Source organism: Coenobita brevimanus, chromosome 93 (genome assembly GCF_032717465.1).
Source record: "Coenobita brevimanus isolate Jiangsu-jjx chromosome 93, ASM3271746v2, whole genome shotgun sequence".
Taxonomy (NCBI): domain Eukaryota; kingdom Metazoa; phylum Arthropoda; class Malacostraca; order Decapoda; family Coenobitidae; genus Coenobita; species Coenobita brevimanus.
Genome location: NC_137046.1, coordinates 31509985 through 31536867, shown reverse-complemented (window position 1 = coordinate 31536867; position 26883 = coordinate 31509985). Strand labels below are relative to the sequence as shown.

At 41.4% G+C, this 26883-nt stretch overlaps 1 protein-coding gene and 1 pseudogene across 1 annotated transcript in view; both read right to left on the bottom strand.

The window, feature by feature from the left end:
• Spase12 (Signal peptidase complex subunit Spase12) overlaps positions 1-26883 on the bottom strand; it is a 73568-nt gene that overhangs the window by 11375 nt on the left and 35310 nt on the right. Inside the window, exon 3 of the mRNA XM_080282411.1 lies at positions 16433-16519. Within this exon, the coding sequence (XP_080138537.1) occupies positions 16433-16519 (87 nt within the window). The remainder of the gene's footprint in view (positions 1-16432; positions 16520-26883) is intronic.
• LOC145412681 (5S ribosomal RNA) lies at positions 1144-1263 on the bottom strand (annotated as a pseudogene).

Here is a 26883-nt window from a genome sequence, read left to right as displayed (position 1 = left end):
AAGTACTGATCAGTAATGACCTGAAGTTTTCCAAAGTACATCAAAGTAGAGAAAAAGGCCCAGAAATTGTTAGGCTATATTCAAAGGCAGCTTTGCTAAGGGTATAAAGAGACTGTCCTTATACTCTACAACTCCTTAATACAGCCATTTCTAGAATATGCTGTCCAGCTCTGGTCAACTACACTTAGGAAAGACAAGACTGACTTCAAAGAATTCACGCTGGAGTTACAAACCAAATTCCATCTATCAGGGGACTGAGTTATCAGGATCATCCGAGAACACTGGAACTGTTTTCATTAGAAACTTCTACACTATGAGGTCAGTTCACTGAAGTGTTTAAAATACTGAATGGGCTTTACAATCTTCACCAAAGAGAGTTGTTTAGTCTCAACATAAACTCAACATGCAGCTTTGGTTGGAAGCTGGAACTTAAACGATTTAATGTCCCTCTATGTGAAAACTTTTTCATGTACAATATGTGCTACACCTGGAACAGACTCCCCACGGATGTTAGTTACTAGCACTACAATAGACCACTCAAAAAAAAAAAAAAAAAAAAAAAAAAAAAAAAAAAGAGGGGGGGGGGATTTTACATGCATCAGAAATATTGCAGATTCGAAATGTATTCCCATGAATACGAAGTATCTCCAAGGAATGGAGTGCAGGGGCTTTGAGAACACAACTTTTCCTTTTAACATCCCGGATCCCAGCAAAATTTTCACCAATGACCCCCCCCCCCACAATCCCAGCAGATTTTCGAAAAGTTTTTTTTGGGGGGCTAGAACCTCTGCTTTTTATGAGAAATCTCAAAAATTCAGGGAAAAAGTGCTCAGTTGAGTTTAGAAATGCCGGTACAGGTGACAGTACCCTCACCTTGGCACCGTGTTCTCTCAGGCCAGGCTCCAGAGAAGGTGTTTTCCATGGGAGGGGTAACTACTTCAAACCACTCACAATATGTAAATATTTATTTATTTGGTACGAATTTGTATGCAGTACAAGAGTATACTGGTTTTCACACAAAAATTCATTCATTCATTCATTGCCAGACGCCATGTATCCCAGACGGGGTGGCCAAGGGCTTAGAGTTAATTGTTTTACAGGGAGGGGCACTAATCCTCCACCAACCCCACTTGACATGTGGGGATGCCAACAGCATCTGGTGTTCCCAGGCGGTCACCCATCCAAGTACTAACCAGACCCAGCATTGCTTAACTTCGCTGATCGGACGGGAAGCGGTGTACTCAACGTGTTGTTCACTCACCAAACACACCAACATACGGCACCTTCCTTTACGATGTTACCGCCTCATCACTTCTGCTTGTTTCTTCCTTTGTCCTCCACGTCGGGAATCACTTTCGCCTTGAATTTCGTCATTGGAGAGACCGTGGCGCGACATGTCTTTACTAGCCAGGTCACTGCTAACAGGTGAGTTGCCGAGAAAATGGCGTCTGGGTTGGGAGGGGTGTCAGGTGGGGACAGGCAGTATCCCTGCCTGATGGCAGGTAGAGGAAGGTCTCCCACATGTGCCTACCAAAAATTACCCATATACCTTGAAAAATGTGCAAATGATGGACCTCGCAATTGCAAAACGTATGGATATGTCATCGGGTGTCACCATAACAAAACGTGGTGACGTATCCATACATCAACGGGACGCCTCGGGTTAACTCTCTCTCTCTCTCTCCCCATAAACAAGTGGGATGAAATACAGTATCTGTATATATATGGGTACACAATGATAGTTTAATGAAGATTAAGATAGGTGGTGGCGACCATCATCCACTCACTTGTTGTAGTGCTGCCTATTTCTTCCTTAGCCTTTATCATTCTTTTTCTGTGCTTGCCCTCCTCTCTTCCTATTTCTCCCATCTTTTCTGTCACTACTTATTGCTTTTCTTTCCGTTACAGGTGGCTTTACATTAAGTGACAAGCCAAATGGTTTCCTGTAAGCCAAGAAACCATTTAAAACGCTGAGTGGTAACCATATAACCAAACCATACATGCTCCCTACGTGTCAAGTGGGTTGGAAGAGGGTTAGTGCCCCTCCCTGTAAAACAAATAACTCAGAGTCAAGTGGCCACCCCATACGGGATTATGGCGTCTGGCAATAGACAGATAGATAGAAGATTGATGATGATCATGATGACATAAGAGGTATCCCTGGATGTCAATCTTGTGTATACCATATATGGCAGCATATAAGTTGACCCCTAAAATTCTGAGATGTAATTCAGGTTTAGGCCTTATTTGCCGGACAAGTCGACCCTAAAAATAAGGCAGCATCATTTCCATCTGATTGTCAAGAATTTGTGTGTTAACCAGCAGACAACTGATGTCATTAGAACAAAAACTGCAAAAGTTTACCATCCATCCATCATCCAATCCTATGCTGCCCCATGAGCAGCGTAGGAGCCTGGGGCTAGGCAAGTTGGTCCTGACATTTAAGATGAGAAAGACCAGCCTCACTCATCCCTGAGTGGCATTACATGAGCAACAAACCCCAAACACCCTTGGACATAAACCTACACAGGCTCAAAACGTTTACAAGTTTGTAAATTTGAGCTTGTTAATGCCTTTGCATCAACTGTCCCACGTTGGACTCCACTCTGGTAGTTTCCATACTGGTAACTTCCACAACTTAGTCTTTCCTTCTATATTATTATGTTAGCAAAAATATAAAATTTTCAGTTATCCAGGTAGAATTTTCATTACATGACTGTTACAAACGTGGTGTGCAACCGATCACCATAGCAAACGCCGTCCGAAATGCACATCGTCTCTATCCAGGGAAAGCCTACAGTAACAGTGTGTCAGACTCATCATCTCGAACAGCCGTTACCCTGTTGGTGTTTGTTTACATTCATGGAAGGGTGCACTGCATAGGATACTTCTCACATTTCACGTGTAAACACTGGTAACTATGAGTAAGCATGACTTGTTTTATTAAAACTTTGTCTTGGCTACAAAAGTTAACCAGAGAAGAAGTAGTACGGGCATACCATGGGTTAACAATGCAACTGGTTATGTAAAAACCCATCGCTAGGTGGGGTATAGTATCTTGGGGTAGATTAAGCATGTAAAGTACAGGGATGCATTTTTGAGCCTTGGGCTTCCCCAAAAGCCAAGTTCTAAACCCACTCAAATGAGCCCAAAAACAAGCTTCTAACCTAAACCCCCAACACCTTTAAAACAAGCTAAACTAAGCCTAAAAGTAGCTTATAACTCACCTAAACCCAAAAATAAAATCTGAAAATCGTCAAATATGTCTGGAACAAATTAAACTTAGTAAACTGGACCCAAAAATGACAATGTTCACCCCACCTATGACTAAGAGACATTGATTTAAGTTTAAAAACAGTTTATGAATCAACCTAAACACAAAATTTAAGTCAAAAGTATCTTCAAAATAGGTTAAAAAAAAAAAAAAAAAAAACTATCATTATACCAGGGTCTGGCCATCCCTTGGCAGGGCAGGGTGGTATTTCTACACCCCCAAGCTATGCCAGGGTATCACATCTAGGGGTATTGTCTCTCGGGGTCTGCCTGTACTGTATATGAGGCCCTTAATAACATAGCGTACCGAGCGCCACTGCAAGCGAAACTGAGTTAAGTTTATCACTATGTAGCCCAAACCCTCCTTGATCTGGAAAGCACTCACAAGGTACAGAAAACAACTGGCATACCGTCCAAATCCCCCTTCTGTAACATGGTTTCACTGCCTGCTTCACCTCAGTGCATCGACAAGCCTTCATACTGGGCACAGGATGTACCAAATGCCTCCCAGCAATGTGTTGTCTGGTGTTACCAGATACTAGCATTGCTTTATGCTCACAGTCACGCATTCCTTTTTATAGCATTATTAATTACTGTACCATTATTCTAACATAATGGAATATTTTAGCATAAAATTGCATAATTTTCAGGGTAAGTTAGCCATAATGTACAGAAAATGGGGAAAGGCAGAGAGCTCAGCAAGACATTGGCAACTGTGATCTCGGAATCTGTCGCGATGTGATGCAGTTTTATGTTTACCAGCCGTCCTAGAACACTGCCTGGATTAACAGGCTATTATTAAAGCTGTTTTAGTGTTTCTTCTCATTGTCTAGAGAACATGAATGACTCTAGTAGTGAGCAAAAAGCTGCTAGTCATCTCATAACAGAAAAAGAGCAAGGAGGCCAGAGATGTGGGCTAAAATGAAAGATTTCTTTTTTATAATGGTTTTTCTATCTATCTATCTATCTATTGCCAGACGCCTCAATCTCGTTCGGGGTGGCCACAAACAAATCGCCTCCACATCACCCTATCCCTCGCCACTTCACTGCCCTGCTCCCAATTCACACGCCCCTCTCTCATATACCTCTCCACCCCATCCCTCCATCTCATCCTTGGCCTCCCCCTCCCCCTCCCTCTCCCCCCCTCCACCTCACTCACATACCCTCTCTTCATCAGTCTTTCACCCTCCATCCTCTCCACATGGCCAAACCACCTCAGTGTATTCCTCCTAACGCTTCCTATCACATCCCCCAAAGCGCCACAACGCTCCTTTATATCCTCATATGTCAGCCTGTCTCTCCATGTGACTCCACAGGCTCCTCTTAAATAACTCATTTCCACTGCTCTCACTCTTGACTTGTGTCCCTCCAACAACGTCCAAGCTTCACTTCCATACGTTAGAGTTGGTATCACAGTACTGTCATGTAGTAACTTTTTCACTTCCATGCTCACTTCCCTGTTTCTTATCACAGCATTCAAGGAATCAGCAACCTTTCTTCTCTGCTGTACCCTTTCAAGCACTTCACCCTCCAAACCTCCATCCCTACTCATCACACTACCCAAGTACTTAAACGTACTCACATTTTCCAATTCCTCACCATCCATCCTCGCTGTACATTCACTGACTTCACCTCACTCAAAGACCATCACTATACTCTTCCCTACATTCACTTTTAGATTACATTTTGACACACTCTCTCAAACTCATCCACCAAGCCCTGAAGCTCCCCTTCGTCTTCACTCAACAACACAGTATCATCTGCAAACAACAGTACAGGGAGTTTCCAAACACTACCCTCTCTCACCAGGGCCACTCCAACATCCACTACCCTACCTTGTACCTCTTTTATTACCCCATCCATGCACAGATTGAACATCCATGGAGACATGACATATCCCTGTTTCAACCCAACCTTCAAAGAGAAAACTTCACTCAGTTCACCATCCACATGCACTGCAGCCTTAGCACCATCATACATACTCTTCACAGCATTCAGCAACTTCCCATCTACTCCATATATTCTTAATACTTTCCACAATCCTTGTGGAAAGTGGCAGTATCGTAACCAATGAGGTCTTGCCTAAGTGACGTATTTGTTGCTGCTGTAAAGCTCGAAATTGGGAAAAGTTTCAATACCATCTCAGCACTTCTGCGGCACCTCGGTTTGGGTTACCTTTCCTAGAAGGGTAGTCAAGTCGTTACCCCACCTGCTAGTGGTGACCTCGCAGACACCCTGTTTTTTTTGTTTTTTTTCCATTTCTGTTTTTTGTGCTTTTTTTCCTTCGGTTTTCTTTTTTTCCTCCTAAATTAGGGTGATACAAACGGGGGCAGCGCTACCCGGGTTTTTCCCGGGTAGTATTGTATATTCGTTTTGCTGTTGTTGTCATTTTGTTTTTTTTGTTCTCCCTTATCATGAGTAAACAACACCAGTGCCCTCGCTGCAGTAGGTCTGTAGCAAAAAGTGCACAAGCACAGAAGTGCGCCTACTGCAGCGAGTGGATTCATATAGCTTGTGAAAATTTGGATGCAGGCGACTATCCATTCATGAAGAGGAGCCACCAGCTTGGCTTTCGCTGGCTGTGTAGCCAGTGTGTTGCACCAGCAGACAAGGTCTTGGCTGGTGGAGGAAGTAGTACCAAGAAGGAGTATGAAGATAAAGTCATTGGGCCAATCTTTCAAGCAATCAGAGACGTATCAAATAGACTGGAGGCACTAGAGACCAAGGTCTCATCACCTATGGCGGTCACACAAGATCAGGCCAAGTCATTTGCGGATGCTGTTCGTGGGTCTCTCGTGGGTGGAGGGAAGGATCTGCCTGGGGGCGTGATTGAGATCAGTGCTCATGGCCAGAAAAAAGCCATTCATAGTCAGCATGTACTGACTGTGAAACCAGAGAGTGGCGCTAGTGCCCTGACAAATCAGATGGGACCAGAAGACATCAGAGGCGTACTTAACTCGGTACCGGTTGACAGTTGCCTTAAGACCAAGGCTGGTGGGCTGGTAATGAAGTTTCCGTCAGCTGAGGCCAAGGGGGAAGCAACTGGGGTGCTGACTGATCATTTTGGCTCTGAGGGCACTTTTTGCATATCAGAGCCAAAGAAAATGTTGCCTTTCCTCTTCCTTGGATGACTCTGACATCATCCCAAATATTCTGAGAAAAAACAATAAAATTAAGATGCTCGTTGATCGAGGTTGTACCCTCAACCTTCTCTTCACAAGGACAAGGAATGACACCAAAACTGCTGTCTTGAAGATGTCGCCAGAGGTGAGATCCTCCATTGTAGAACAGGGCAATTACATCTATGTGGATCTTACAAGATGCCGCGCTTTCGATAGATTCTGGGTTACACAGTGTCATCACTGTCAAGGCTTTGGTCATACATTTGAGAGATGTTCTAGGAAAAGTGATGAACCTAAATGTGTCTTTTGTGCTGGAGCCCATAAATCTAAGGACTGTAGTAACAGAAATTCTCCCAAATGCATCAACTGCTCCTCTTTAAGACATCAAGATGCTAATTCAAAGTCACAGGTGGTTGCCCATTTTGCTTCAAGTAGAGAATGTCCAATTATGATTTCTCATAGGAATAGATTGATTGAAAACACCAATTTTGACCATTCAAAAAACTGACTACGTCCCTCTTGAACCAGTTAAGGATGGGTCTTTTAAATATTCGTTCTATCCGTAATAAGATAGACTATATTAATGAAACCCTAAATCAGCACGAGCTTGACATATTGTGCTTGACTGAAACCTGGTTGTATGAGTCTGATATCGATATTATTCGTAATGCCTTGCCTAAGACACATTCTATTATTAGTATTCCCAGGCCTGCTGCTGACTATCCAGGAGGAGGCGTAGCACTCATCTACTCTGCAGCACTTGCAAACGTTTCTCTCATTGACTCAGACCTGACCCCATCATCATTTGAATTTATGGAAGTATTAATAAATTTCCATCAGAATACCATTAGAATTGCAATTGTCTATCGACCAGGTCATCCGGGCAGAGATCGAGGTTTTATGGAGGAGTTTGGGCAGTTTCTTGAAGGGTTTTCTCTTAAACCTGGAGGACTTCTTGTTTGTGGTGATTTCAATATTGGGTTGACAGTCCAGAGTCAAAACCATTTTCTTCAGAATTCCTTGAGTTGATCACCCAGAACAATTTTTTCAATCATGTGAGTAATCCAACTCATGTCCCAGGACATGTCCTTGACTTGATCTTGTCCCCTGTTGGTTGCAGGCACGTATCAGATGTGGAGGTTGACTCATTTGACCCCCTCATCTCTGATCAAGCTCTGATCGCTCTTAGTTTTGATGTCCCGAAATCCCCCTCATATAAAAAGGTCATCAGGTTCAGAAATTACAACAATGTTGACCGCCAGTTGATGTGTTTTGAAACTGATCAACGTTTAAACTCCATCGATTCTTCAAGTCTTTCTTCTGGTGAATTGGTTGATATTTACAACAACGAGCTCAGGTCAATTTTTGACCATTATTGTCCTGAGGTAGTAAAAACAATCACGGTACGTGATAATTCTCCGTGGTATGGTCCATCCATTAATTCTTTGCGTAGACAACGCAGAAGGGCAGAACGTGAGTGGCGCTTGCAGCGGACCGAAGTAACTAGTTTGCGTTATGTTTTTGCGAGAAGAGCAGTCGTTCACACTGTAAAAGCCCAAAAGGCTAGGTATTATCAAAATAAAGTTGATTCATGTGGTGGTGATCAAAAAAAATTGTCTGCAGTTGTGAACAATTTGGTTGGTCGGAGGAATGTAATTGTTAAACCAACTTCTTTATCTGATGCCCAATTGGCTTCTGATTTTGCTTCATTTTTTACAAGTAAGATATCTCGCATAAGAAGTGATTTAGACAGCAGTTCTCCTAGTGAAGTGTACTCAGTTGACTTCCAGCCACGGTGCACCGGGGATCATTTGCTTTCAACATTTCATCCACTGTTACATCAGAGAACTTAATAAAACATTTTGCTCACTCGATCCATGTAACATGTCACAACTGCCTGATGTGTATGAGCATGCTGCAGACTTTATCTGCAACATAATAAATAGATGCTTCTTAGAAAGTAATTTTGTGCAGTCTGAGAAACGTGCTTTGCTTAGGCCCCTAATTAAGAAACCTGGCCTTGATGTCGAGAGCATGACAAATTATCGTCCTGTCTCTAACCTGTCTTTTTTATCCAAGATTATTGAGCGGGCCATACTTGACCAACTCTTACCACTACTGGAACACAACAGAGTTGTTCCTGTTGTTCAATCAGCATACAGAAAATACCATTCGACTGAAACTGCACTAACAAGGATTCAGAGCGACTTGGTGGCAAACACTTGTAGTGGGATGTCCTCTCTCCTAGTTCTTTTGGATCTGTCTGCAGCTTTTGATACAGTAGATCATAAACTATTGTTGGATGATCTGTATTTTTATGGCGTTCGTGATAGTGCCCTTTTGCTCCTTAGGTCGTATCTGTCGGACAGATCTCAGAGAGTGGTTGTTGATTACGCTAGCTCTGATTCTGCTTCTCTTCTATTTGGAGTCCCTCAAGGATCAGTTTTGGGTCCAATTCTATTTACTATCTACACAAGTAGTTTATCGTCTCTACTTGATGCTCATGATGTGTCCTATCATTTTTATGCTGATGACACCCAGCTCTATGTTAAGATGTCAGATATCAACGATACTAATATAAAGTTTGAATCTCTAGTCTGATATTAAGATTTGGATGGCTAAGAGGAAACTTAAGCTGAATGATGGTAAAACTGAGATCATCATCATCAGAGGAAACAGAAGGGGTGATGACACTGACAATGCCCTGGCTTTGAACATTGGCGTGTCACAGCTGCATCCAGTCAGTTCTGTTCGAAATTTGGGTGTTTATTTTAATTCTAAGTTAAATTACAAAGAACACATTAATCAGGTTGTAAGAGGGTGTAACTTGCATATCAGAAATCTGTATTCTGTGAGAAGATTCCTGAATAGACAGTGCCTCATAACATTGGTCCATGCAGTGGTCTTGTCTCGTGTTGATTATTGTAATTCACTGTGGGTTGGTCTTCCAAATAATATACTAACAAAAGCTCAGTCTGTGTTGAACAGGGCGGCACGGCTTATCTTTGGTCTCCCCCCCGAGAACCTCAACTACCCCGTTTCTGATTGAGTTGCATTGGTTACCAGTAAAGGCTAGAATTGAATTTAAATTGTGTCTTATTACATTCAAGGTTCTTAAGTTTGGTGAACCGAAGTATCTTGCTGAATTGTTAAAACTCCCATCGACACGCCCGAGTGTGATGTTACGCAGTGAAGATGATTCCTTGCGTCTTGATGAGCCAGGAGCCATTCGCCAGTCATCTTTCTCTGATCGTTCTTTTGCATATAGAGCCCCTAGATTATATAACAGATTGCCATTGTCTATACGACAACTCTCTACTGTTGAATCCTTTAAGAGACAGCTGAAAGCCTTTCTTTTTTCCAAATGCTACGACCTGGAGAGAGGTACTATGACAGATGATTATAGGGTTTAATTTTTGCCACTTTCATGTACAGTATATATGATGTAGCTTGTATTATATACAAGAAATGTCACAATTCTTGTAATTGTAAAAATAACGAGCGCTAGTGAATTCCCAAAAGGAAGAACTGGCGCTTTTGAGAAACAAAAGGCCAGATTATTATTATTATTATTATTATTATTATTATTATTATCCACCTTGTCATATGCTTTCTCCAAATCCAAGCCGCATACAACTTCTTTCCCTTCTCTAGAAACTTCTCCACTAAAGATCTAAGAATGAATATCTGATCTTCACAACCTCTTCCCTTCCTAAAGCCTCCCTGTTCTTCTCCAACTAATTCCTTTGTTCTTTCTCTAACTCTGTCAATAAGTATCCTACCATACACTTTTCCTATTATACTAAGAAGACAAATGCCCATATGATTACCACACACTTCTTTTTCCCCTTTTCTTTTGTACAAGGAAATAATTATACCTGACCTCCAATCCTCCGGGACTCTTCCTTCCTCCCAGGCCAATCTGCACATCTTCCACATCCATTCTACTACTATCTCTCCCCAATGCTTCAGCATTTCACCACACTCCATAAATTCCTAAGGCTTTCCCCAGTTTAACTTTCTTCATTGCTTCCACAACTTCTATCCTACTGATTTCTTCCTGTCTTCTCACCTCCCTCCTTTTCCCAGCCATTTCCCAGCCACTTATACTCGCATTACTTCCATCCTCTATGTTCAACAATTCCTTAAAATGTTCTCTCCATCTTCTCACTTTTTCTCTCTTCTCCACTAGTAATCTACCATTTTTATCTTTCACTCCCCTGCTAACTTCACTTCCACCCTGTCTTACTCTCTTCACCTCTTTCCAGAACATTTTCTTATGGTCCTTCCACTTTACACTCAAATTCCTTTCAAATTCCTCATCCACTCTCTTTTTACTCTCTCTTTTTAATCTTTTCACCTCTCTCCTTCTTTCTACATATAACTCTCTCTTCTGCTTCTCAACTTCTTCTACGCCCCTATTTCTAATCCATTCATTGTATGCTTTCTTCTTTTGTGCCACAACCTGTCTCACCTCTTCATTCCACCACGCTGTTCCTTTTACCCCCTTCCGTCTTCTCTTCATCCCACACACCACATCACATGCTGCACATATTTCTTCTGTGAATATCCTGCACACACACCTTCCACGTCCCCCATCTGCTCCAATTCATATTTGCCCAATCGTTCCTCCACTTCTCTCTTATATTCTGCATTTTTCTCATCCTCTTGTAACCTTTCCACTCTCCTTGCAAATACTCCTTCTTCCCGTCCTTCCCTTCTTCTTTTTCTCCATCTTGTTTGGATCTTGATTCTGGCCACTACCAAGTAGTGGCCAGAAAGTCCACTCCCCCAACCTCTATAAGCTCATGCATCCATTACACATCTTCACATCCTTTCATCCACACACACATAATCAATCACTGCCTTCCTTTCATTCAGTTCTCCACCCACCTTTCTCATCACTCGCCATGTATACCTATGGATCATTTTATGCCTGAAGAGGGTATTGGCTATCACCAACCCTCTCCCAGCACAAATGTCCACTAACACACTCCCATTCTCATCTATCTCAGCAGGCACACCCCACTCACCAACTATTCCATCCACCTTCACATTCCCTACTTTACCATTCATATAACCGATCAAAAACACTCTCTCATTCCTTCCAAACTTTTCCATGCACACTTCCACATTTGTCCAGAACTCTTCTCTCACTCTCCTTGCACGATCTTGCGTTGGCGCATAAACGCACACAATCGCCCACATTTGTATTCCAACTTTCAATCTTACCCACACAATCCTTGACCCAACTGATCCATACTCTCTTATGTTCTTCTTCCATCTTTTACAACTATACACACACCTTCTTTTGCCCTCTCATTCTCACCTACTCCTGTACATATACCCCATCCATACTCCCATTCTCTCACACTCTCACCTTTCCATTTAGTTTCAGTTACTCCACATACATCAACTTTCGCACCTTCAAGCACCTGGACAATCTCTCTCTCTTTCACCTCATCAATTTTTAATTTCTGGTTTTTAATTTCTGAAAATAGTATTACATACATCTATTTTGCTTTTGTAAACATTTCCCATTGATATCTCTGATTGGTTGGATTGTTAAAAATGCTTACTGAGAGTATGTTTTGTCTCTTAATAACCACACTAGAGAAAAACACAGCTATTGTTGTATCTTTCAGAATACTACTAATTTCTCTTCTACCAAGATTAGCATGACAAGAAACTACGAACTTCAAGCTAAAATATATATAAAAAAAAAGCACTAAAAAATATTCATTAGTTCCAAAGTTCTGGCATTTTGAAAGTTATGCAACTTTAACTGCGTTTTTCTCTCTTTTCAACATGTGGCGTTCGGTAAACTGTGTTATTAGGGGCCTCATATAAAACTCGGATCTGTCATAAAAGTTGCAGTACAAGGCTAGTATGATTGAATTAGTGGGCTACCATATGGCTGTAGGCCTGCTGGTAGTGTTACTTCCATCCTTCGGTATATGTCACAGCCTTAGTTTCATCTCTACTGTACAGGTATGCCCCGGTTTAACGATGCAATTGGTTAAGTAAAAACCCAGTGTTACGCAGGGTATCATATCTCAGGATTTATCATGTAAGTATAGGGATGTGTTTATGAGCCTTGGGTTCTCCCCCCAGCCAAGTCCTAAACCCACCCAAGTGAGTCCAAAAACAAGTTTAAAGCCAATCTAAATGACCTAACAGCTGTAAAAGAAGCTAACCTAAGCCTAACACCTGTAAATAACTCACTAAAACCAACAAATAAATTCTGAAAGTCATCAAATATACCGGTAATCTGGTAAAAATCAAGCTTAGTACTGAATACGGTACCCCAAAATGACAAAGTTCACCCCACCTATGGCTACAACACATTAATCTAAGTCTAAAAACAGTTTATAAATCAACCTAAACACACAATTTAAGTCTAAAATATCATCAAAATCGTTTTAAAACAATCACAACCCATCATTAAACCTGGGTTTGGCCATTGTTAGGCAGGGTATGGTGGTATTTCTAACTCCAAAGTTAAGCTGGGGTATCACATCTAGAGGTATTGTATATCGAGGTATACCTGGATCGACACCTTTATGCTCAGCGTATCAGTTGACCCCTAGTTTTTGAGAATTTTTTTTTATGTTTAAAATATCGACTTACATGCCAGCATATATGGTAAATAAAATATTTCTTTTTGTAGTACTGAAAAGTACATTAATTGACCTCAGTATGATATGCTGACAAGTAGAAATACAGTTGAATATCAAATCACATGTTTGGATACACAGTATCAGCACTGATAAATGGAAATAAAAGAAAGTAAAAGTAAGCATGTGCAACGTAAGCTAAAACTTATTCTGCTTGCATCTGTATGATTCTGTTTGTATCGTAACACAAACTAAATGAAGCTATCTGTTGTGAACCAGAATTCCTAGTTATAGGTAAAGCTGCAAGGAAACTGTGCTTGGGCAATGTGACAAATGATGTGAATTTTTATTTTGGGGCTCCCATGGAATTTTAATAAATTCAGCCATCTCCCATAGTCAGCCATATGCCAGATGATGTGGTGACAGACAGTTGTGAGTTTATTATTGATGGTCATTGTATCATTTATAAAGACTCCAACATGTTTGCATGTGTCAGCCTTCATCACCTAATGGCAGGTCTCCATGCTGCTCAAGCTTTGGCTGCCTCCCTATTCCATTCCTTATCTTTAGGTCACACTCTATGACCTTGTCCCAGCCCTATTTTGGTCTGCCTCTCACAACCCTGCCCCCAACGTTCACATTCTCACTTTCCGCAGCCAACTGTCATTCTCCAGCCTCTCCATATGCCCAAACTACCTCAATCTACCCCTCCTCATCACAACACCAAATACACTCCTGTCCCATCCTTCCCCTCAACTTTTCAATCAAAAACCTAGCATCCCCAAGCCTTGCATTCATGGATGCACTAACAGCCATCTAATCATTGTCATTTCTGTATGTTTAAACTTACAAATATCCTCTTCCCTTTACTGCCCGGGTTACTACCATACAGCATTATGATCCCCTCACTGTCAGGAAAGACAACAGCTCCCTGAATTTACACTCCTTACCACAGCCACACAGCTATGTCCAGCCCCACCGCCAGAACATGATGCCCCCCCCCTCCCCCCAAAAAAAAAAAAACTTCAACACACTCAATATCCACCAGCAATATCAATTCTTTCAAACCTGACAATCTGTACATTCTCTCCTTGACACATTACACACAATATCAGCATCACACACACAAAATCAGCATTATCTCCCAGTCTACCTCTTATATCACTATACAGTAAAAGCTCGATTAACCGGCATCCGATGCACCGGTACACCCGTATAACCGAAACACAAATTTGATACGGCATGGGGTCGAAAATATTCCAGATACCAGTCGTCCCCCTAGAATTCTTGATTACTTCTCTACATTACAGGATAAAGTAGTGTATGCAGCTAAGTTTTCAAAATTATTTTGGCCTGTATCATATGCTACAAATTTTTCTTTAAATAATGTAATGTTTCTGCTTTGTGTTCAGTCCTGTACAATTTCTCTTGCTGTCTTTTTTTTGTGTACTGAAGTGTACCTGTACTGTCTCTTACATGTACTGTATTTAATACTGAATAATGTAAATTATGAAATAAAGTAAAGTCCCAAGTTTGGTACTATTTTATTAGTTTGACCTCCCAGAAAATTTCTAAGAGTAACATTCGATTATCCAGAAAATTCCATATCAGGAATGGAAAAATCCCCACGCATTCCGGTTAATCGAGCTTTTACTGTATCCCTTATGCACCCAATTATCACAAATACTGCACAAGACAGTTACCTCCCACATCCCTGTGGCATACTACACATGGCCACTATCCCTTTATCTTGACAAAACTACCACCATCCCTAGATACTGTATCATCACTTTTGTTTTATTCACATTTACTCTCAAACCCTTGTGCCCCGTTCCGTGTCTCCACTTCCTAAATCTTTCTACCACCTCCCTTTCATTCTCTGCAGTCAACACTAAGTCATCAGTATACAACATCTCCTATGGGAGTCCATTTCTGATATCATACGAGAGAGATAAGCAACAGAACAAACTATATGAGGCTCAAGACTGACCCTTGATGCAGGCCAATATTCACAGAAAACTTATCACTCAAATCTTCATTCACTCTCACTTGGGTGCGAACACCAACAGACACAGCCATTACTAATCTACCCAGTCACTCCTCAATTCCAAGCTTTCTCATTGCCCACTTCACCACCTCCCTAGGAACTCTGTCAAAAGCCTTCTCCACATCAACACTTTACTATACATTTCTCCTGAAGCTGTTGGATAATGAACATGGCATCAGCAGTCCCTATGCCAGGCATAAACCCAAACTTTAACACTTGGAAACTAAAGTCCTCCCTGTCAGGGAATATGAGAGGTACACAATTTTATGTGGATGCCTATGCAAACACACAACACCCCTGTCATTATAAAACCGCACCACACAAAACAACTAGGCACATAAAACAATCACCACACAAAATAATGCTAGACCCTCCTCATCAGCACCCCACCTCAAGGCATTCAAACACAAGCATGTGTAGGACAATACACCTTAACCAGAACACCTTATTACAAGCTCCTCTTCCCAACAGCCACCCATCAGAGGTGTCCTGAAACAGCTGATCAAGCTCACCTAGCCTAGATATAGATCAGGACATCACCCAATCCTCCTCAGTTAGCAGGTAAGATTCGGATTGGGTGCAATCAAAGACGACATTTGCCTTGTGAGTAGGCTTTAAAACCTACATAATACACATAATGGAGCAGTGCACACCACATACAGTACTAAGATCATTTCGTTTTCATTTTTTAAGGCTCCAACATGCTCGCATGCGTCAGCCTTGATCACCTAATGGCAGCTCTCCAGGCTGCTCAATCTCTGGCAGCTTCCCTATTTAGTCCCTTAACCCTGAGGTCACACTCAATGACCTTGCCCCAGGTCTTTTTCGGTCTGCCTCTCACTATCCTACCCCCAACATTACCACCTCTCACTTTCTGCACCCAAGTATCATCCCCCATCCTCTCCACATGCCCAAACCATCTCAATCTACCTCTACTCATCACAACACAAATACACTCCAGTCCCATCCTTCCTCTCAACTCTTTCATCGTATACCTAGCCCCCTCAGGCCTTGCACAGACAACATTAACAGTATAGAGAGCCCATAGGAAAACCCCAAAGGGGAAGTCACTACAGTGACTGTAATAGATGGGTCTCCTCGGCTGGACAGACCGAGGTTATGCAACAACAACACTGACCGTGCTTGTTTATCTTTACCACATGATCCTCTTTCATTACAAATAGATTACAGATTGTAAAAAGAGATTGCACAGAGGTCATTCTGTCATAACTACAGTACTATAGCAGTATTCCAGGATGAGGTACGTGACATGAAAGCTGGAAATGTATGTTGATATTTTTTTTACAAGAAGTGAATGCCACATGCATCAATGAAAAGAAAGGTTCACTGTGAAGTGATAAATTAACACTTACCAGGCAGGCCAGCACAAAGCCAGCTCCAAGTGTCAGAACAGTCATGAAAAAGTCCTGGACATAGTAACCATACAGCCAGCCAAAAGCCTGAAAAGAAATTCCTGGTATTAACTGCATCAAACACTGGATTATGACATTAATAAAAATGACTGTGACATCCACTATTAATTTACACAGTATAATTTGTAAGCAAAAAGTTTTGCAACACAGTACACTATTGTGCTGTATACAGTACAACCTCTCTATAAGACTTTTTTTTTTTTATGTGAGGAAGAAGGAACCAAAGGCTGAGCCTGCAAAACAGTTCCTTTCAAGAAAAAAACAAAAACAAAACAAAAGACAGCCAAATAAAAGATCTGTTCATTTCGAGATGCCTGGACACACTGCGTTTGAAAGACTGGAGATCATAGGAAGTAGGAAATACCGTACAGACAAAGGTAGACAGGCCTGTTGCATAAATGAAGGACTGGGAGTAACAGTTAACTCTTGCATTAGAGAGTTGGACAGAAGAGGGATGAGAGATTGTTGCTAGACAGGTACTAAGCACCCGTCGTACAGAGGTGGAAGAATGCAAGTAGACAGTTCAGAGAAGTAGTGACCACTGAAGTAGCAATAGAAAAGAGATAAAGAGGCAACAGTGCGGCGAAGAGACAAGAAGTTGAAGGGAGCCAGTAAGAGGAGGAGAGTTGATGAGATGAAAAGCCTCTGACTCCACCCTATTAAGAAGAGCTGTATGTGGAGAGCCTCCCCACACGTGAAAGCTGTACTCTAAACGGGGACAAATAAAACATTCCAAAAAATGCAAAATTCTGACAAAAGCAACATCTGGACTTCCCCCTGGTAACCCAGACTTTTTCTGATATATCCGACATTAGTCCAGATCACACCAACAGTTTTTAGACTGTTTTCACTACCATTGCAGTAGTGTACTGTATTATACATTCATTACAATAAATGAATGGTATAAAATATATATAATAACACTGTACTGTACACTGATAAACATGTCTTTTATTTACCTTATTGTGGTGAACATAGCTGAAGTGGTCAGGCAGTACAGACTGCTTCAGGCTTTATTGGAATTTTTTCAATAAATAAGAATTTAGTCTGGTACACTGATAAACACGTCTTTTATTTACCTTATTGTGGTGAACGTAGCTGAAGTGGTCAGGCAGTATGGGCTGCTTCTGGCTTTATCCCCCCCTGTGGCGGGGGGGACACCCCCCTTGTGGCGGGGGGGACACAATCTGGCCGCACTATGGGGTGGTACTACTACTCTGCGGCCAGGTTGTGTTAGGAAGAATACTGCCACCGTATTCCCTGCGTGTCGTAAAAGGCGACTAAAAGGGGCGGGGTGAGGGGACTAGGGACCCCCTCCTCTGTTTTTTAGTTCCTAAAAAGAGACAGGCCAGAGAAAGGGATGGGGGATGGAGTTATCCCCGTACCCTGAAGATTGGGTCTATGAATGTGCGTGGATGTAGTACGATTGAGGCTAAAAGGGAGGAGATTGGGAGAATGTTTGTAAGAAGAAAGTTGGATGTGTTAGCTTTGAGTGAAACAAAGATGAAAGGGAAGGGTGAGTCTATGTTTGGAAGTGTGAATGGAAGATTGTCAGGTGTTGATAGAGGAAGGGCAAGAGAAGGTGTGGCCTTGTTAGTGAGTCCGGAAGTACAGCACTGTGTGATTGAATGGAAGGAGGTGTCATCGAGATTGATGTGGGTGAATGCGAAATTTGAACATGTCTTCTTGGTGTAATAGGAAAAGTACATGGTAGGATACAGATTGACAGAGTTAGGGAAATAACAGAGGAATTAGTTGGAGAAGAACAGGGAGGTTTTAGGAAAGGAAGTGGTTCTGTAGATCAGATATTCATTCTCAGATCCTTAGTGGAAAAGTTTCTAGAGACGGGAAAGAAGTTGTATGCGGCATATGACAGAGTGGACAGACAAGGATTGTGGAAAGTATCAATAACATATGGAGTAGACGGGAAGTTGTTGAAGGCTGTGAAGAGTATGTATGAGGGTGCTAAGGCTCCAGAGCGTGTGGATAGTTAACTGAGTGAACTTTTCTGTTTGAAGGTTGGATTGAAACAAGGATGTGCCATGTCTCCATGGTTGTTCAATCTGTATATGGATGGGGTTATAAAAGCGATACAAGGCAGGGAAGGATGTTGGAGCGGCTCTAGTTAGAGAGGGAAGTGTTTGGAAACTACTTGTATTGTTGTTTGCAGATGATACTGTGTTGTTAAGTGAAAACGAAGGGGAGCTGCAAGGCTTGGTGGATGAGTTTGGGAGAGCGTGTAAGAAACAGAAACTAAAGGTGAATGTAGGAAAGAGTAAAGTTATGGTCTTTGAGAGAAGTGAAGTCAGTGAATGTACAGTGAGACTGGATGAGGAGGAAATGGAAAATGTTAATGCATTTACGAATTTGGGTAATGTGATGAGTAAGGATGGAAGTTTACAGGGTGAAGTGCTTGAAAGGGTACAACAAGGAAGAAAGGCTGCTGGTTCCTTGAAAGCTGTGATAAGAAACAGGGGAGCGAGCATGGAAATTAAAAAGCTACTACATGACAGTATTTTGATACCAACTCTACCCTATGGAAGTGAAGCTTGGACCTTGTTGGATTGACAGAAGTCAAGAGTGACAGCAATGGAAATGAGTTATTTGAGAGGAGCATGTGGAGTCAATTGGAGAGACAGACTGACAAATGAGGAAGAGAAGGAGCATTGTGGCGTGGATATGGATGTGGTAGGAAGCATTAGGAGAAACACACTGAGTTGGTTTGGACATGTGGAGAGGATGGAGAGCGAGAGACTGATGAGGTGAGTGTATGTGAGTGAGGTGGAAAAGGGGAGAGGGAGGGGGACGCCAAGGTTGAGATGGACCGGTGGAGTGGAGAGGTATATGGGAGAGGAGGAGGGGGAGAACTGGTAGCAGGGCAATGAAATGGCAGGGGACAGGGCGACATGGAGATGATTTGTTTGTGGCCACCCCTTACAGGATTAAGACATCTTGCAATAGATAGATAGATAGATAGGTAGGTGGGGGGCACTCACCATCCACTCACTCGATGTAGCGATGCTCTCAAGTGTCTGCCCTTTCCTCTTTTCCATCCTTCTTTCCTTCCATCCTCTTCTGTCTTTCTTTCCTTCAGTCTTCCCTCGTCCTTCTGTCTGCAGGTGACTTTACACTCCCTCATCTGTCTTTCTTTCCTTCATTCTTTCTTCTTCCTTCTGCCTGTGGGTGACTCTACACTGAGTGACAAGCTAAATAGTTTCCTGTACACCAGGAAACCATTTACTATGCTGGATGGTAACCATGTTACTAAATTTTGGCGCCTGGTGGTTTAGTGGGTAATTGCGGCGCTCCAATCGGATTGAGCTGGTGAATGTTTATATCCAAGGGATGGTTGGGGTTTACTGTTCACGTACACTCGACCCCCTGCTATCGCGCGTTCAGCTATCACGTTTATCTGCTATCAAGCACACATCAAATGCACAACCATACATGTTATCACGCACCCCAAGACCGCTATCACGCTTCGAGTTTGAAGACAGGCTAAGCGAAACTTATTCACACGGCACTTCATACAAGGCTTGCAGAGGATACGATGGTTAATGGGGTGCTTTCAAAGCTAGTATTCCGCTAGATGGCTCTACTGTTGCAGTAAACACATTCCCCGCGCTGTTTAAAAAGCATATTTTTCTTTGTTAAATATGTATACTGTTGTGTGAAAATGTGAATCATGGTAATGTCATATGCCGAAATATAAATAATACAAATAGAACACGTATATATAACGTATCGTGAAGTGTTTATATTTATCATAAACGGAAATTAAAATATCACTGATGGCATGTGATGGCAACGCGTCCTTCCAGTGACCCTATATTATTTAATTTCTGCTAAATTTAGTGCAAATTTGGTTCTTAATACATTGTCTGTTCAGACTGTAAAGTACGCCTAGTGGGTATCTAGACTCATCCAGTTTCTATGTTGGCAGAAATTTGATGTTGAGTAAATACTGGCATTCAACATTTTGCTCGCTTCCTTCACGCATGCGCACCACAAGACAGTCCCGTGTTTAAGTTTTTTCACGAGGGATGTCAAGTTTCCATGAAAAATTTTATTTTGATGGCGTGTAATGTCACGGATTCACTAAGAGTAGAAACGAGCTATATTCATAACATTCGTCATTGCTTCATAAGTGACTATGTATAAGCAGTGTGTTTCACTGAGCGATATCTTTGTGTGATTGTCATTCCCACATCTTGCCTCTCTAGCTGTTAACTAGCTACGCCCATTTCTCATGTCCCTGTACCCGACGTTGGTTACATTACTGTCGTAATTGGACACACCCACAAATACACATAGTTCAGTAATGTGAGTTCCTGGCTGTTGAGCTGAGAGAGAGAGAGAGAGAGAGAGAGAGAGAGAGAGAGACCTTCCCCTGCAGCTTCCTTGCACCATGAGTGAGTCATATATGTATCATTGTAGCTTTTTGTAAATAAAGTGTTACGGTGAAGTTTTGTCTTTTTCTGTTGAGAACTAGTGGTTATTTTAATTTTTACATTTCACCAAGTGCCTACCAAATAAATACCTTAAGGTCATCTTATCATCAATATCTCACACACATTGCCCCCTCTTGGCAAGTCCCTAATGGTATGGTCATGTGAGAACTGTCTCCAGGCCACCTGTCCACACACATATGTTTGTAAGATCTTCCACTGACTGAGTCAGTAGCTTGTGCACATACCAGTCCTCTTGGCCTGGATGCAATCTCACTGGGGGTAGACATTTAAGAGGATGCAGTAGTATTTACTCGTCATGTGTTCTCACGTTTGCATATATATATATATATATATATATATATATATAATCGTGAATACTGAACTTGACTCCGTGTGAATCTTGTGTATCACTTGGAGGCGATGTCTTGGCTTGTCTACCTTCCACAGTCGTCTGTCCTCGGTGAGACCGGGCAAAAAATGACGCGTAAACGATCTTGGTTTTGGGACGGTTCCTCAGACCGGATGATTTATGATGGTGAATGCCAGTATTTACTCAATATTAAATTTCTGCCCACATAGAGACTGGATGAGTCAAGATACCCACTAGGCGTACTTTACACTCTGAACAAACTATGTATTAAGAATCTAACTTGCCCTAAATGTAGCAGAAATTAAATAATATTGGACCACTGAAATGGCGGATTGCCATCACATGCCATCAATGATATTTTAATTTCAGTTTATGATAAATATAAACAATTCATGATACGTTATATATACGTGTTCTATTTGTATTATTTATATTACGGCATATGACATTACCATGATTCACAATTTCACACAACAGTGTAAATTATTTAACAAATAAAATTATGCTTTTTAAACAGCGCGGGAATGTGTTTACTGCTACAGTGGAGCCATCTGACGGAATACTAGGCTTTTCAGAAGCACCCCATTGGAACGGTAACGTGGTAAAATTCCCGATTATAGCACAGGCATTTGGAATGCATCTGAACGGATTCCTGCCAAGGACACGACGGGCAAAACAGTGACCAAAACTCATTCGGCTCGAAAGAATATATCGTACTACAGCATTGAAATTTAACCTAACACTGAATATTTATTAATATTGTATTTTAGAATAAATATCAATCGTTTTGAAACCCTTATAAAGAGTTAATATTTCTTATGCCGAAAAAAGCTGTGATGTCGATAATCACGTGTTTACAACTGAGATGGGGCTCTGGCAACAGTGTAAGGAATGTGTGTGATAGCGTCCAAGTTTTGTTCCACTTAAATGTTCCTCAGCCATTCCTGATATAAGGTACCATGTGATACCCCCTTTAGCTGTGGACACTAAAGAAATGGAGACAGCCAAAGAGATCTCACGGCAACTAAGCCACTCCAAAGCCTCGGAACCCATCAAACCACCCAAGCCGTAATCCTTATAAAAGTTTGATGGCCTTTTATGTTGTTTTATTTATTCATTATACAGTTATTATTAATATAATAATGCTTTATTTCATGTTAGAGGAGAGATTGGCAGGAAATCGTAGGCATAAAGTGGTTAAAAGTTAGAAAAATGGGCCACCGAAAAACCAATTAAATTTTCCCGTTGATTGTTCAGTTCAGCTATCACGTATTCAGCTATCACGGGCATTTCCTGTGACCAATTAGGCGCAATAGCAGAGGGTTGAGTGTAATGCCACTCAGGAATGAGTGAGGCTGATCACTCCCATCTTAAATGTCAGGATCAACATGCCTAGCCCCGGGCATCTACACTTCTCATGGGGCAAAGTAGGATTGGATGATAGATGGATGGATGGCATATATACTGTATATATATATATATATATACAGTAATCCCGCATGTTTCGCGGTAGTTACGTTCTTGTAACCCCCGCGAAAATTTAAATCCGCGAATACTCTATTAACAATTGAATCTTGCACTTGTGTCCACCATGCTGCCCATCACACAGTCCATGTCCATACTGATTGCGAGACAATTCGCCGTCAGACAATTCCCCATCAAAACATGGACGATTCCCCTTCAGAACAATTCGCACCCTGGACGATTCCCCGCCATTTTATAAATATACTAATCAATACTTTTATAAATATACTTATTATTAATTAATCAATACTTTAATAACTATATTTCAGGGGGATCCGGGATCCAGCAAAGTCAATGTTCAGTAGCGTAGGTTCTGGATATTATTTATTAGTTGCACCTTTAGTCAATAATTAACTTGTTTCTTCCTCGCTGTAGTCGCCTTTGAATTATATTCTAGCGTCACCCATAGCTATCTTCATTAATGAAGGCGAATTATCTTGTGTTTGTTGTGACTGCGAATTGTCCCGAAACCTCCATACTCATCCCGAAATACCTTCTTACAAGATTGAAAGCACATACTCCATTATGAAGGAAAAACGTAAACACCGTACTGTAATACACAATTATCTACACATTTATTCACAAAACAGTACAAAATGAAAAGATGCATTAACTGGTGATAGCAAACACTCGCACGGTCGCTTCTTAGCTTGTCCAGTAACACAATTTTCTCTGCTGTCATAACTTTTCTTGATCATTTTGCACTTTGGAGTTCTTATTAATTGTATTATTAGCCTTTGGTGAGGCTGGCTTACGTCCTGGGGCCATGTGGAAAGCAAGTGGGAGGCAAGAGGCTCGTATCATAGTGCAGTTACAAGAACACCAAACACGTGAGGCAATCAGGCATGGACTGAAGAATGTGGGGCAGAGAGCAGTGTTGCCATATCCAAACAACGAAATTATGCTAGGGCAGTGAAAAAATTATGCTAGATTGAGCAAATTTGTTCCAAGTAAAAAATGAATTATGCTAACTTGAAGCTAAATAATAAAATTCTATACATATTCATGCTACATATTAATTATGTACTGTTTACTATGAAAATATTAAAATGAACCTACATACAGTAAGAGGGTAAATATCGGTTTTCTGCCCATACTGCTTTTTCCCACGAAACTTACGTTTTTCTGATGGATTTTGATGTGATTCATTCAATTTTGAGCATCATTTCCATCGGAAATAACCAGATTTTGAGATATGACCCCCCCAATCCCCCTGCAACAATGGGGGAGCTTTGGGGAATCGGGGGTTATAGGGAGGGGGGGAAACACAGAAAATGGTCATTTCCGACTGAAATGAAGCTGAAAATCGAATGAATCATACCAAAATCCATCGGAAAAACCTAGGTTTCATGGGTAAAATACAAAGCTCAAACTTATCCTAACCAAACCTAACCGAACCAAACCGAACCTAACCTAAAACCTAACCTAACCTAAAACCTAACCTAACCTCATCCAACCCAAGCCCAAACTGAAAGTAACCAACTATTCAAACCTTACATCTTCACCTTATTCCTCTCTCTCTCTCTCTCTCTCTCTCTCTCTCTCTCTCTCTCCGATTTGTAGCTTTTATAAAATTATTCCAAAAATATTCCATTCCATTCTAAATTATGCTAGAATGATTCTAAAACTTCTAATATGCTAAAAAATATTCCAGACTCGAAAATTTTATCAAAATTATGCTAAAAGAATAAAATTATGCTAGATATGGTAACACTGGCAGAGGGGCCGCGGGAAAGGGACAGAGGGTGGCGTGAGTTTACCGCGCTACAATTGGAAGTTGCGGGAATTTCAAATTTTTTGTTTTCTGTATATTCAAGGATATTTTAGTTGAACTTATTAATGCTAAGAAAATCCGCGAGAGGGCAAAACCGTAGACAAAAAATCCGCAAAAAATGCGGGATTACTGTATATATATATATATATATATATATATATATATATATATATATATATATGCAGTAAATATATATATATATATATATATATATATATATATGTAATCCCTCCAATATCCGACGTAATAGAGCCATAGGAAGATCCAGATAGTGGTCCTGTCCGGATATTGGGCCCCAGCTTATGGACTTGTACTTATGGACCCTAACTCAGAGAAACACCTATACAACTCCCTCTGGACACGCATAGCACCTATTTAAGACCCAAATCACACCAATAAGGGACATAAAAGACTGAAATAAATGCAAAAGAAGCATAAAATGAGGTTTTTGAGGTAGGTTCATACAATATTCAACATTCTGGGTACAGTACTTACAAGTCCCTGGCTCCTGGACTGGTAGTTATGGACCCTAACCGAGCCTAACTCAGAAAAACACCTCCCTACTGCACATGCATAGCACCTAAGACACAGCATATTCACACCAATAAGGGACATAAAAGAGTGAAATGAGGTGTTTGAGGTAAGTATAGTATGGAAAATACAGTAGAGTACAGTATGAAACATTCTGCCTACTTACAGCAAGTCCATGGCCATCTTGATAAATAACCGCCTCCTCTCAGACTCTGACAGTAAGAAGGATTTCCTGAAGCACTTGCAGTACACTGTTCATGAAGTCTTGCACTGAACTTAGTCATTCGCACTCAGAAGTCCATTCTCTTCACAGTGCGCACTCTTGTCTAACTTATGCTCCATTGTAACTTAACCCCTTAACCACGGGGCGTCACTTTCATGACGCTTGGGAGCAGGGGATCATACCGCGGGGCGTCGCTTTTGTGATTCTGTGTTATTTTGAATTCACCCGGGCTTCCAAGTGGGGGCTTGTATCATCTATCAGTACTGCCAATGTCCAACACTAGTCAGCACTCCTATGCTCATCTGTACTCCCATCCATTGCTGACAATTTAGCCATTTCTCCCCGTTCTTGACTCCCCTCCCTACTCCCCCTCCATTACCCTATCCTCTCGCCTGCCCGGCCGTGCTACGCTAAGTAAATCTTCCCTGGAATTTTTCACTGATTTTATCCATTGAAATAAGCCCTATGCCCTATTCTTATACCAAATAATATATCCAAGAAAGAAATAAGGTAAGTGAGAGTGCCATACACCTGGAATTGGCTAATTATCACCTGACAACACCTCACATGCACTCGTTCGCTAATTTTCACTGTTTATTTCCTCTTGAAATATGCCATATAATCTATTTTCGTAATAAATATACATATAAGGAGGGAAGGGAGAAGCCTAAGTGATATTTACATTCACCTGGAACTACCGAATTTATAATGTATTGGCTAGATTTCCTGCCAATCATTTCACTGCTATATTTAGCTGTGTCAAGAGGCTAACGTTGGCAGTAATGAATTTCCCTAGGTAGGCCACCACCCCGGCCCACCCTTATCAGTTCACTCTCATCTCCTAAAGTGGAGGTACGTCTGTTCGCTCTTGCTAGCTTCAGGGACTTTTCACCCCCATGCAAAGGGCCCTGTGACCTTTACCCCCTACTAAACCTCGTGTGGAAAGAGGTAAAGGGCTGACAATTGATAAAAGAGTGACTACGATCTTTCTATTGAATAAAACAGTGCAAGTGGAATTGTAAATAATGTGTAAATAATGTGTAAACAGTAAGTGAAAGTAATGAATGTAAATATAAGTGAACAGTGGAAAATAGTTTTATAAGTTACTTCATGTGACAGTGCATAACACAGTGTAAATAAAATAGAAATGTCTATCTATCTATCTATTGCCAGACACCTCAATCCCGTTTGGGGTGGCCACAAACAAATCGCCTCCAAGTCACCCTGTCCCCCGCCATTTCACTGCCCTGCTCCCAACTCACACCCCCCTCTCTCATATACCTCTCCACCCCATCCCTCCATCTCATCCTCGGCCTCCCCCTCCCTCTTCCCCCCTCCACCTCAATAACGTAAATAAAATAGAGAACGTAAATAGAAATGTAAATGAGTAGTATTATAAGAATACTAGTATATACACTAGGAGTAATGAAAGTGAAAATTTCACTCTAGCATGTCTGAGTACTATGAGTTATGAGAGTGAAGGTGAAAGTGACATTCACTCTCAATGCTAGTATACAG